This window comes from Chanodichthys erythropterus, chromosome 1 (genome assembly GCF_024489055.1).
Source record: "Chanodichthys erythropterus isolate Z2021 chromosome 1, ASM2448905v1, whole genome shotgun sequence".
NCBI classification, from domain to species: domain Eukaryota; kingdom Metazoa; phylum Chordata; class Actinopteri; order Cypriniformes; family Xenocyprididae; genus Chanodichthys; species Chanodichthys erythropterus.
The window spans coordinates 21,522,834-21,537,427 of record NC_090221.1 but is presented as its reverse complement, the minus strand read 5'-3'; the positions used below and the strand labels follow the sequence as shown (position 1 = coordinate 21,537,427).

The window sequence follows — 14,594 nt, the reverse complement described above, 5'->3', positions numbered from 1 at the left end:
CTGTACTCATAACATTTTTTAGGAAAATGTAGTAAAGACAGGCGATAGGACTACGTCAAAATTATAAAACGTATCCATTCAATTTGATTCCATTAGTAAAATCCTGATTTTGTGTTTATACGTCATTATATATTAGAGAGTTGTTGTATTTATTTATTTAGTTAGTTAATAAACTTTTATTTTGGAAATAACAAGAGCTTTTCTCGATACCGGAAGTACACAAACACAGGGCTCTCACGTTGCTCTTTTGCAATGGACACCGTACATGCTCGTTTCAAAGAGAAAATTGGTGAAGTACTTTTACCCGGAGATGTGTTCTCATTCAGAATACCTGAATCTGGAGGAGATTGTATTATCAAAACTGAAAAGATAATATGCGGTCCAGGGCTCCGGAGAAATGGAGAGGAAGTTCAAGTGTGTAAAAGTGGAATTTTGCGCCATAAACAGCCAAATCTGTACTGGATAGACTCTCAGCAGAGACGGGTGAGGAACTGGACTCACACCAGTAACCCCAGGGTTTATGTGCACTTATTATTTTAAATTGGTTAAAGTTTATTCTGCTTTAAGACAGTGCTGGAAATTGAGACATTTTGTAATTTTTCTCTTTTTTGCCCTCAACAAATGCCCAGTGATCATGGTCATTCTGTTTTTCCCCCAGCAAATTATCAAAATCTGCTTAACATTCAGAAAATGGTCATACTTATTGTTGGTACTTTTCTAAGTGCATATATAAATAAAAATACATTTATTTAGCCATTATTAAACTGTCACACTAACTATTTTAGAGCCAGATATTCAGTTTTAGTCATCTTTCATCAGGTTTGTACATCACCAGGCTGATCCTTATTTCTTCCAGTATGTACCTGCCAAGGGTGAAAGTGTGATCGGCATTGTGACTACCAAGTCTGGAGATATCTTTAAAGTGGACGTTGGAGGAAGTGAGCAGGCATCTCTTTCGTACCTTGCATTCGAGGGAGCTACCAAGAGGAACAGGCCTAATGTGCAGGTACCCGCTGATTAAAAAACTCTTAAGACCCCACTTTAATTAATATTTTGCTCTGTTTACATTGTATTATGATTGTACACACATATTGTAATTTTGTTCTGCAGGTTGGAGATCTGGTATACAGCCAGTTCACAATTGCAAACAAGGATATGGAACCCGAGCTGGTGTGTATAGACAGCTGTGGCAGGGCCAACGGGATGGGGGTGTTTGGAGCTGATGGGCTGCTCTTTAAAGTATCTCTGGGACTAGTGCGCAGGTTTGTGATGTGTCCATGTAATATAGCGTTGTTATCTATACACTTCCAACTAAGCTTAGTTTACTTAAAGTCAGAAGTTGCGATAGTTTTTTCTTCCCTATGGTGTATATCAAGTATATCTGAGTGAAGTGGCTTTTTGAACAGGAAAAAATGTTGATTTTGTCTATTAATTAAATGGATGTGGTTTGCTATTGCTGTGATGCCATGTGAGTGACAGGTTGTCCCACCCTCACACCAGTAAACATGTCATTAGAGAAGAGATGTCGCTGCAAGAAAGAGGGGAAGATATTGTTTTATTAAAGATTGAGGCCACTGCAGTATTCCATAAAAAGAAAAGAATGGTCCATTATAATTTGAGACTTAAAAAGCTAAAATAAAAAAATGTGTTCTTCTTTCCATCAGACTTCTGGCTCCTCAGAGTGAAATAGTGAAGGACCTGGAGAAGATTTTCCCCTTTGAGATGGTTGTTGGAATGAATGGAAGAGTGTGGGTGAAAGCAAAGACTGTTCAGCAGACGCTGATAGTGGCCAATCTTCTGGAGACATGTGAGAACATGACCTCTCAACAGAGACAGACACTTTTCAGGAGAGTGGCAGAAGGCTCCCTCTAGAGGACATCTGAAATATCACTTTTCCCAGAATACATATGGTGATGACATGCAGTACATGAAGTACTGTTTTTCAGTGTGTAAAGCCTCTGAAAATGTTCAAAAATGAATAGAGCCCACAATGAAAATCACTCCATCTCCATCAGTTTTGGAGACCTAACGAGTGACTTTGGATATAGGTGTGTTCAGCCTGTCTGTACACAATAAAAGAGAAGTCATCATTTCTCTTAAATATATTTTTGCCTTTGTTTCTGAAAATGCATTTTTGTATTGGTAAAAGTTAATAAAATCTTGGTGATGCAGCCAAATGCAAACTGTGTTTTTTATTTTTTTTTTGTAGCGATTTAAAAAGTTTTCATGATTTCCTTGTTTTCTTTATCACCAGAAGGAGGCACTTTTTCTCCAATTTCTTTAGCCAGCTTGTGGTTTTAAAAGTTGCTGCTTTACTGGTAGTTGCAGGAAATGACTTGATGTTTGGACAAGGGAAACTCCATGACTGTAACCAGTGTCGTTTTGTATCCAGTTACACTTAATGCCTTATTTCAGAGGCATGTTGAACATTAACCATTACTCTACTGCAAGGCTACTGTGTCAATGATAATTCACTGATAAATCTGAAGGCTTGGTGTCTGTACTTCCTTAAGTTGTGTTTATTGCCTCAGGATTTACAGCACAATTATATAAAACACCTAAGTCCTCTGCAAAATACTGTATAGTAATATTGTGAAATATAGTATTACAACTTATTATAAGTATTGTTTTTCTGTTTGAATATATTTTTAAATTACATTTTAAAATCTGTTCAAACAGAAAACAGTAGGCTGAAAATTCAGCATCATTACTCCAGTCTTCAGCGTCACATGATCCTTCAGAAATCATTATAATATGCTGATTTACTGCTCAAGAAATATTTCTTCTTATTATCAGTGTTGAAAACAGTTTGAAACTGAAAACATTCAGCTTATATATGAAAAAACTATCAATGTAAAAGTATTTACTGTCACTTTTTATTAGTTTAATGTATCCTTGCTGAATAGAAGTATTACATTCTTCTCACATTTTATCTGGAGCATTTGTCACTGGCATTTTACCTCAAAGTTCTTAGTTCTTGACCCTGTCTGCACATTATTGAACTTATAACATGGCTTTTTACCAAACATTTAAATAAAGGAACATGAAATATTAACATCAATTGAAATAATTTTTAATGGTCAGTAGTCATTATACAAATATGCTTGACTGCAGAATGCCACGATCCACCAATCAAAATGTGGTATTCCAGAGCAGGGAGTGTAGTAATATTGCTTATTTATAGCATTTCTGGTTTGATTAGGAGGGCAGAACATAACTGATGAAACAGCACAGCCAGATGCTTATTGAATGTGGCCAAGTTAATACTGAGATCCCATGGGTTCTGAGTTCCAGGTCTTGTAAATGAATCTAATGTGCATTTAGATGCTGATCAACATGGAAAGATGTGTCTGGGCACGTTTTCCTCATTGGTTGACTGATGTATGCAGACAAGCTTCCAAGGCATTACCAGGAGCATGGAATATTTGAGTCACAACAAGAACAATGTATTAGAGTTTAGCTTCAACCCTAATCAAACATACCTAATCAAGTCCATCAGGCTTATTTGAAACTACAAGTAGGTGTTTTTTTGTGGTTTGAATTAAACTGAATTGTTTGTTGTTTCTGCTATTGTTTGTTGTTGCCACTTAAAAAGCAGATCCATTTTTGACTGATTTATGTGCATGATCAAATCCAAGGGTTGTACTATGCTACAGGCATTTTATAAACAGGATTTGCAACTTCCTTTTCACACTGTAAAGCATGTGTTATGTGCAATGTTCCCTCTAATTTTTTTTCTCGCTGAGCAAAACTTTTCTCTGTTGAGCGCACATTTTGGCCATCTGAGCAAAAACATACTTTATATCAGACCTGTACAATAAACGTAAACACACACAAAAAATTTTTTATCATGCAACTGTAACATTTAACTTTAATGTGCTGTTTCTATTTTATTTGACCCTTGATGTAACTTAGTGATTTATTAAAAATATGTTTGAAAAAAAGCAGTTCAGTCACTAAATTAAGCACAGTTTAGGGAGAGTGGGGGCGGTTGCAACACTTTTTACAATTCCTTCAGTTTCTCAGCGACTGTTTGTATTAGAAAGACAAAAAATATTTATATTAAACCCATATATGTCACCTACCTGCCCATACTGTTGCAACATGTGTACATGTGATAATATGAAAGTAATTTGTACTTAAATGGACCCTGAAAAATGTTGCAACTGTCCCCATATATGGGGACAGTTGCAACAGTACCGAGGGGCAGTTGCAACAGTCATTTAGATGTAATAAAACTCATACTTCTGCATCATTTTTCAAATCTTTTTTTTAGTTTATTTGAGACCAGAGTTCATTGAGTTAACTTTTTAAAGTAAAAAACAACCAAGTACACAACCATGTAACACCTTTGTCAAAATCCCACAAACTGATTTATGTAGGCCCAACTCAAATGTGATTTTCTGCCTAATAACATCAACTCATGCAGTTCTGACGGAAGAAGAAAACTAGAGCAAGCTGTTTGCATGTGCACAACTCACCAGCACATGATGTGGGTGTTTGCCAGTGTGTTGCTATGCATTTGCAAAGTATTTTTTGTTGTTGTTACTTACTAGTCCCTCCTTCAAAGCCAATTTGAAAATCATAAATCTGAATATCATATATCTGATCATTTGCAATGAGACAGCATAAATTCCTCAACAAGATGCATAATTTGAGGCAGTTAGAGTGAGTTAGGGGTTTGCTCTAAACACAGACACTATGCATGAGCCATATTAATAGCGATGCATGGTTTAGCAAAGAGACTAAATGAATAAATGCTAAGAAATACTAAGAAAATATGCACAACATATCCAAGCACAGACCTCTAGCTTGGCTACAATATGTGCTATTTCTCTAATATGCAGTATATATGCGCATTTTCTGATGATGAACTGTATGCCTTTAATATCTTAAAAGTTGTTCAAAGCATTTCTAAGGATATTGATTTTCTGAGATGGTGAATGGGAACATGTTTTGTGTAACATTAGCAACACAGTATTTGCTGTTTGATATCGTAGTCAAACAAATGCTAAGCATATCAATTATCGTTATGTGACCTCACTGTCCTGCCATCATTGCTTACTACAGCAGCAGCTAAGGACAGAATAGGTAGAGGGACACCCCTTTCTGTTGTCCTTTTCCTGTAAAAAAAAAAAAAGTTGTCCATACTGAAAAAAACAGAACAGAAAATGTAGGATACACTGCAGAGTTTGACTTTTAAAAAAGCAATTTGCTGAAATACAAAGAGGAGATACCTGATTATTGAAATATGTTCTTTATCAAACCACTGAATTGCCTTTTATATAAATTTTTATCTAATTGTCATTATTATTGTCATGAGGAACAATTGCAACACCATGTGGGGACAGTTGCAACAATGCGTTGCAACTGTCCCACCCCCTGGCAGCCATCTTAAAACTAGTGATGCTAGCCTAACACATTAGCTTGAACACATTGTACCCAAGTCTGTTAAGAGCTAAGAAAATGCACATTCAAACTATAAAACTATAAAAAACAATACTTAAACAGTTTAGATAGTATGACAAAAAATCTAGTAGTAAAAAAAGTTACTTTTTTGCCTTGAATTTCAGTTCTCCTATAAGGAGGTTTAGCATGTAGCTGTTAACTTCCAGAAAGAAGGAGGGGCATACTGAGCATGTGCAGTAGGAATGTCATGACTCTAGCTCATTCCTAATTGGATAAATCAGCAATGTTGCAACTGCCACACGTTGCAACTGTCCCCACTCTCCCCTACTTGAGATTTTTTCACATTGCTGTATCAACTGTACCAGTCTTTACCAAGAAATTCTATTAAAAAATAATTTCTGTCCTCCTGCAGGACAGTTCAATTCTTTATAATAATATAATATGAGCAATTACAATGGTGGTTTGGAACAACCATAATGTGTTTTTGTAGTCAATTTTTAGCAACAGACAGTGTTAAACATCAAAATTACATGTTTATTGCTTATGAATTTCCCAGATTTTATATACCAGGAGGTTTCAAGTTGTTTCGTGGCAAGGAGCCCTAAACAATCCCCTTGTGAGATCTTTTTTTTTATTAGGCTTACATTATAATTTAATATAATATAATATTTAAGTATTTAAACTGATATACAGTATTATATCAGTTTAAATGCTTCTATTTGTTTTAATATATTATATAGTGACAACAAACTTAAACATTTAACCGATCTGATAGCTAAATATTTTTAAGAAAAGTGAACGTTAACTCTTTTATAGTTATCTAAACATCCCTGAAACCCACACCACCACCACACAGACAAATCTATTTAAACGGAGGTATATCACTGATGTATTTTGAGTTTGCAAGCTACACCTGTGGTGGGTGTGTGATTGTAAATGTCTCAATCGTTCTCTTTCTATGAAACCTGTAAACCGCATTCACCGGTTCCAACTCTATAGCGACAATAACTCTATAGCGGTTGTCCAGAGCACTGCAATTATTTCTCATTTAAACTACTACAATCATTTTCATGTCTGTTGTCTGCGCGGCAATTATTTGTTCTGCGCAGCTTAGAGGGAACATTGGTTATGTGGTGTCCAAAATGAACCTGTTTAGACAAGCACTTCTTGAAATTCCTCTCACTTCTTGTATCAATATACTATGCCTTTTTTCACTTAAAAATGTAAAGAGATAGGCCTACGGGCTTGCTTTCATGAATAAGAGGTGTGTTCAGGCGCATTGTTGGCGTGTTGCTATTTCGAGGCAACTGAAAACAACTGCATCATTGACCAACAAAAACGTGCCGACCATTTTTTCCGCCATTAAACTAGCAAAAGTGGATCCGGACATGTCTTGTGCACCTGCGCTATGTGCTTCAGACCATGCACTTAAGCCTGATAAACACTAGATGATTTACAAATCTTAACCGATTTTAAAACTGTGGGAGACCACAGACATAATGTGATTTTCAGCCAATTTTTTGCATTGTATTCCTCTGAACACAAACACTAGATGATATTTACGTGTTTGATATTTATGATTTGAGATCGGGGACACTCCGTCTCAATCAGGAGCAGTTAAATAAGTGTAATGACACCACACAATAGAGGATGTTTTGGACAAAAAAACATTTGAGACAAGCCTCGAATCGCCCCCACATCAATCATTCCAAATCAGGCTTAATCAGGCTTAGAATCAGGCTAAAAATGTTCAAGTGTGTAGCCAGCCTTAGATCGTTAAAATAGGGCCCAATATTCCAAACTTGTGGAAAAGCCATTTTTCCTTTTCTGTATAAAGCAAGGCTAAGTGAATTTATTGACCACTACTTTTCTACTGCTCTACAATTACATATATTTTACATATACATATCTTATACCTTAAAATTGTGTTTTCTTCTATTAGAGGAATCAACATTTCAATTAAACATCCAATGTAGCAATTTGATTCTTTTAATGTAAATTTAGTAAAATACAATGAAAATCAAGTAAAAACAAATCTTTCACTGAAATTGATGGTTTGTACTGATTGACGTAAAATGAATCAAAATTACTAGATCTAGGGCCTGGCAAATGGTATTTTTGTTACTTAAATGAAAAAAAAAATGCTTCTATTAAGCAACCTTTAGCCAAAAAAACATAACGGCTAATGCTAACGCTCCGCCTCTGGCGGTATGCAGGGAAGGAGACCAGAGACCGTTTTTTGAATGGATGTCAATGGATGAGAGGCTTCACTATGCTGATTAAACAGCTTTTGTGGGGAAATAGCTGATCATTTAATTAATCGACAGCCTGTTCGCTAATCTTCAGCATGTTTTACACTAAACAATACTTTCGTTAGGAACTATATGTAGATTTTAGCTTGATAAAAATGTATTTTTTTAAGAGAAGGAAGACTAGGGAACGTTGCGACAGGTAGGACTCATTTATGGCATAACCAACAGCAAATGTGCTGCTTTACTGTCTAACAGATAGAACAATAGATGTGTGTAAAAGCCACTGGAAGCTTGCAACCATTAGCCAAAAAAGCGTAACGGCTAATGCTAAGGCTCCGGCTGTGGCTGTACGCAGGGAGGGAGTTTTGAACGGCGGGCACTGATGTCACTGCCATTATACAATAGGCTGAGAGGTGCCGCACGTGATTAAGTTAGTGTTACGCTTTCTCCTATGGTAGAGATACAGACCCTCTCATCTCCCTATAATATATAATCTCTGGATCTACCTACCTGCAAAGTTTAGCTTCAACCCTGATAAAACACACCTGAATCAGCTAATTAAGATCTTCAGGAGCACTTGATAATTACAGACAGGTTTTTTTTTAGGTTAGTAGAATTTAAAATTTCTGTGACAAGTGGGGTGGGGCCGAGAGCCGTGGGAGCGGAGCAAGGCCAGTGTGGTGCACAGGTGTCTCTCATTAACAATCATGTCACCGGCATCCCTTCGCTCCCACAGTTTTCAGCCTCGCCCCACTCATAATGCTAATTACATACAGTTCATTTACATAAACATCACATTCAGATCTTGGTTAAAAGTTTGATAGCAAATAACACATGCTATTGCAACTACCAAAGAGACAGTCATTGTGTATGTATATAATCAAACAACATACAGTATAAATATGGTCTTAAAAGTTTTGCAGCCCCTCCTCAACTTAACCACAGGCTCTACTCTTCACCACAGTGGTAACCTTACAAAAAACCCTGTAAATCCCAACATAACACAACAAAAAAACACTAACTTATGTCTCCCTATGTTAATCTGGTGCAAAAACACACAAAATAACACTTCATCTCACGATTTATTTTCCTTATACAGTCTGATGCAAAGCATGCTGGGAATCAGAAATCTGCCGCAACTAAACTCAATCATATTACTTTCAGCAAATTTTGAGTTCACAGAACTTCTTTCTATTAAGTACAATGAACTTTTATTATTATTTGAGTGAAACGAACTCATTTCATTGAATTAATTTCACTGTTTGGTTTTACAGTGTACTATCAACTTGGATCATTGAATATCACAGAAAAAAATCCAGGAAAAGAGTTATATGATGCAGGACACTTCAGACTATAGGTGAAGGATTGCAAACCTTTCTCCCTTTCTCCATCTGCCACTGTCTTTTGCGTCTGCATATTCCATGAATGTGCATTTAACGCTTCTCTAGGGGCCTGAGCCCGTGAGCAGCACTGAATCATGGGCCATGAGTTCAGTGCCAAAAAAAATAATCCCTGCCGAGGAAAGAGTATTAGCCAAACACTCTCTCGCAAGCAGAGAAAACTCTGCGAAATCTTAAATAACAAACACAAACTTGACATTGACGACCCTGTTGTCCAGGCAGACACACGATGGCTTTAGTGGCTTTCTATGCGCACATTCTGCATGAATATTGATCTTTAGCACTTCGCAATCACATTTCATTATCATTAACTTGATGTTAGTCATGATTAATGACAGGGAACCTCCCTGTTCTCTTGAAACTGTGTACGTTCACAGGATGGTGCAAAAATTGCGCAATATATGCTGCAATTGTCTGAATAAGGCTGAATATTTTCCCCTCTGCTGTGAAAAGCTGTCGTCATGCTCTCCCTGGACATTTGCCTGCACAGTGCTGCAGCTGTCCAGCCTCAGTTGTGTTCATATGCTTCCCAGAATCTTCTTCCTCATCTTTCTCAAAGCTCTAGTTTGTCGTCCCCTCACCTCCTCCACCTTCCTGCTTGCCAGAGTCTTTCACATTCATCTGTAAAGTTACCCTAAAGCACAAACAGATGTCCCTCAACAAATTGGCTGCATCTCTGCTTCCCATTAGCTCTTACAAGGTTGGCTGGATCAAAGTCAATTTGGCCCCTGCCTTTACTGTTTTTTTTTTTTGTTTTTTTTTTTACTAAACACAGGAGTTGCTAATGTTGTAAACTGATGTGGATTGGATGGTTGATACCAGTGAGCACAAACCCTGAAATGTTCATATTCAGCCCATGGTTATCTTACCCTGAGAGTATGATTTAGTTGGATAAATGGATGATACTAATGTTTATGAAAACATACTATAATTTCTCTCTCTCCAAACAACTAAATACATATTTTGGAGAAAATGATATCTAACGACTCAAAACGTTTTATTAATTATGAAATCACTGACATGTTTGCAATATGTGACCCTGGAACACAAAACCAGTTTTAAGTTGCACGGGTATTTTTGTAGCAGTAGTTAACAATACATTGTATGGGTCAAAATTTTCGATTTTTCTTTTATGCCAAAAATCATTAGGATATTTAGTAAAGATCACGTTCCACAAAGATATTTTGTAAATTTCCTACCATAAATATATCAAAAATTGATTTTTGTGAGTGGATATGCATTGCTAAGGACTTCACTTGGACAACTTTAAAGGCGATTTTCTCAATATTTTGATTTTTTTTGCACCCTCAGATTCCAGATTTTCAAATAGTTGTATCTCTGCCAAATATTGTCCTATCCTAACAAACCATACATCAATGGAAAGCTTATCTATTCTTCACCTTCAGGTGATGTATACATTTTCAAAAATTACCCTTATGACTGGTTTTGTGATTCAGGGTCACATATATGTTTACACATACTGGGAATTTGTCTTGGTGACAGAAACTTCCACAGCACAGACAGAATGACAGCGACAAGGCAGTGTTAGATCGAATGAAATCTCCACATCGGAAATCCAGCTTCGGATGCTGGCTCTTGCCAAAAGATATGTCTGGTGTGTGCAACCCAGCACACCTGAATAGAAAGTCTCAAGACTATTAACAGTCTATATCAGCCTGAGAGTTTGACTGAGAAAGCCAGGGAAGAGCAGAAGCAAGAGACAAAGTGATGATAGTAAAAGAGCAGGTTTTATTGAATAATCTTAGTTACATATGTTTCAAAGTTCAAGCTTTATCTAAATGTTACACTGCTCAATGCTCTGACTTCATTTGACCAGTACAATTCCAACAAGTGTCATTATACCAAGGGAAAAACAATGGAAAATTGCTGGTTTACAACATCGTCCTGTGACGTTAAAAACCTTGAAATGGAGACATTCTCTTATATCCTACCTGTGAAGACAAACATTCCTTTAGACCACATAATCATAAGATTTAAACAACAATAGAAAATGAGCACTGAAGAAAGCATGAGCTGAAACATCTGCTCTTTGGTCTGTTTTTAAGATAATTTTTGTGTTCCTGAATTTTGTAGACCTGAATTTTGCTCTGGTCTAATTGGATGTCTTGTGTGCAGACAATTATTATTATTATTATTATTATTTATTTATTTATTTTTTTTTTGGTTGATCAAACAACATTAGAAAAGAAATAAGTAATATAAAAACATAAAATTACATATGAATAATAATAATAATGATGATGATTAAATAATAATATGAATAAATTATAAATCAAATGCCAGCTACATAAATGACCAATAATTATAAATGATTATGAAATTAAATATAAAAACATTAATAAAATAATAAAGAAAACACCAATGTATGGTTGCTTTCTTACAGTAAAACAGGTTTTACTGAAAACCCTTAGATCCTTCAAAAGATAAAAATTAAAATAAGTGAATAAAAATACAAAATAGTTAGCGGCGCACGGGTTCCCTCGATCAAAAGCCTATGCATTTTTCCCATAGACTTTTGGAAAATCGCAAAAAATAAGCTCTGTGTTTAACAAAGGGTTATGACACTTACACGTTTTACTATCAAGATAATCTTTACAATCTTTACAACATTTACATATTTTGAAGCCTAAATAAATTTGTTAGATATAAAAAGCTTACAGTAGGCTATAAACGGACTACAGCACACCATGGTCGAGGATCAACGTCACCACCACCAAGCTTCCTCAAACTTTATTTAAAAAACAACTTTATTTATAAACATGCTTGCTGATTATGATCTGTGCTGTGTATGAATACTTACCCACTTTTTCATGAGAAATGCTGTCCAAATGTCCTGTTTGTCATGATGACGTCTAAAGTCCCCGCCAAAGGATGTAGTCCCTTTTAGCAACATATTAGCAAGTTTTTAAGACACAATAAAGGTTTTAAAAATCACAAGTGGATTATAACTGGTGTGTTCATAGATCAAAACGTGAAAATATTTATAGGCTTTGTTAACCATGCACAGACCTTATTTCAGGCGATTTAGCAAAAACCATTCAAAAAACCCATAGACTTTAGGGCGATGGAAGTTGAAGTCCTAAAATGCTAACTCACTTCGGGGGTTTTGCAAACAAAAACAAGTCATCTCTGAGGTAGGCCTACTCTGTAAGAGATATGGTGTGCTAAAAAAAAATATAAGTATAAATAGTGATTTAGATTGCATGTTTATTGCCCAGTGGGGGAATTTAACTGTTCATGAGATGGATTACCCTAAGGGAAAGAAACTTGTGCCAGGCTGTTCTGGTGCTAAGTGCTCTGTAATGCTGACCAGACAGAAAGAGTTCAAAGAGGAAGTGGCCTAGGTGTGAGGAGTGATTTTGCCAGCTTTTACTCACTCTGCATGAGTAACGTTAGTGGTGAGTGGGTCACAAACTAACACGGGGTTAGTTGTAACACCAGGGCTTGACATTAACTTTTTTGCTCACCAGCCAATGTGGCTAGTGGTTTTCCAAAGTTACTAGCCACTCAGCATTTTCACTGGCCACAATTTTGCTGCTAGGGAAATTACATTTTATATGATGAAAGTTGACTGGCATGCTTAAATTACTTGATTTTGAGTCATTTTACTTGATTTACAAGATTTAAATCCCTTTCAAACTTACAAATGCAGATTGACCACCCAAATCAAGACTATACATTGTATATATCAGGTAGGCCTATGTATAGTTATTTTTGTTAGGCTATGTAAAAAGAACAAAGAAGCAAATTACAAATAGTAATTTAAAAAATATATATATATATTTTTTTTTTTTTCAGATAGCCTACATATGTTTATTTAGCATACATGTATACATTTATTTAACATTTTTTGATGTTTGATTAACATTAATGACAGACAGGTATTTATTTGGGGGCTGCTGAATGCATGGACGTCATATACTGACACATATCCAGTTTTTACCCACTTAGCCGTAAGCCATAGCCGACTGTATTCACGCGAGATACTCCACACGATGCATTTTGACATCTGTGTGTGCGTGTATTCAGGCGCAAGGAGAACTGATCGCGCGCGACAGAGAGAGCGCGCATGCGAGCGCTTCTGTTGTGTCATTCAGCGCGATTCCGCCTATCCCGCCTTCACTAACCGAAAGTTAATCGATAAAGAATTGTGACTGAATTGTAATTTTGTGATACGACGATCTTGGCTATTTTTCATTTGGCTGTAGGATAAAGTAATATTCATCCCGCCAAAGTGGCTAGTGGGAGTGGCTGTCTTACCCACCACAGCTGAAAATCTACCCGCATTTGGCTGGTTGGCGGGTGTTAATGTCAAGCCCTGTGTAACACACATGGTTTATGATTATATTCCCACATGTTAGCATGATGAAACTATGTTCACACTGTCAGTTTTTGGGATTGACATCCACATTTACTTACAGGCGTGAGTCTTGAAATGTCCCGTTCAAATAACAACTTAAGCCGCGGTCACACTAGACTTTGAACGTGCGAAATTTATTCGGATGCTGTACAGTCGTGATATGACGTCACGGTCTACAACGTCTTTTTTATAAACATGAATTCAACACATAACTTAAAGCAATACATTCAAAATGTAAAAATATAGAACCTACTCAACTTTACTGCCAAAAAATATAATTCTTTTAATTCAGCCAAGAGGTCATGCCGGGATGAATCGATCTTCTGGTCGCTAGTCTTCACCAAACTTGAACATTGGAACTCAGCGAAATGCGAAATTTTTCGCACGAGCCTGCGTTTCCGGTCTGACGCATTCGCATGCGTTTGAATGGAAGTCAGTGGAACGAAAAGTGCAGTGTGACCGCCCCTTTACAGCAGCGTATTCTCTTAACCATAGCTACAGTGACCAAAGTCATTTAAAAAATGGCGACGTCCATAAAACTGAAAAGTCTCATCACTTTTGACAGGACACTGTCTAGCTGAGCCGCGAGATCATCCAATCTTTATTAACCAACAGTAGATTCAATGTAAACATGCACTGGGTCTAAAACCTTCAGATGACACAGCTCGTATCTCCCTTGACTTGGGTAAAGTTGGTTTTATATTCGCACATTCGGACATCCGTATTCAATAGCCTTGTTAATCACACTACACTGGACATTCAGTGGACATTCACAAGTAAATATGCCATTAAAACAATTCATGCCTATTTTGATCGACTGTGAAAAATGTTGTAGCCTAAGTTGACAATCGTTGGTTGTCAATATCATGTCGCTGCTTAAAATTCACAAACATTAATTTATTGCATGTTTATTGGAAAGCCTGAATTTATCAGAAGTCCGAAGTGCGGATATAAAACCAACTTTACTCAAGTTCTCCCTTGCTGTAAGTTGACCACACATGAAACTCCTTAGCATAAGGACTCAAATACAGGACTGACAACCGTATTCTGCTGCTGTGTGAACATGGCCTAAAATATGTACTAGTTTTCCGATATAGACAATATATAGGGAAAAAAAATGCGCAAAAATTCTGAAATCTTTGGAAGATATCA

At 36.5% G+C, this 14,594-nt stretch overlaps 1 protein-coding gene across 1 annotated transcript; it reads left to right on the top strand.

Moving 5' to 3' along the window:
• Positions 1–217: 217 nt before the first annotated feature.
• Positions 218–2,500, top strand: exosc3 (exosome component 3). Its single transcript, XM_067381986.1, has 4 exons — positions 218–483; positions 857–1,006; positions 1,111–1,262; positions 1,665–2,500. Exons 1-4 carry the CDS (start codon positions 253–255, stop codon positions 1,870–1,872), a joined length of 741 nt encoding a protein of 246 aa, XP_067238087.1. The 5' UTR covers positions 218–252; the 3' UTR covers positions 1,873–2,500.
• The last annotated feature ends 12,094 nt before the right edge of the window (positions 2,501–14,594 follow it).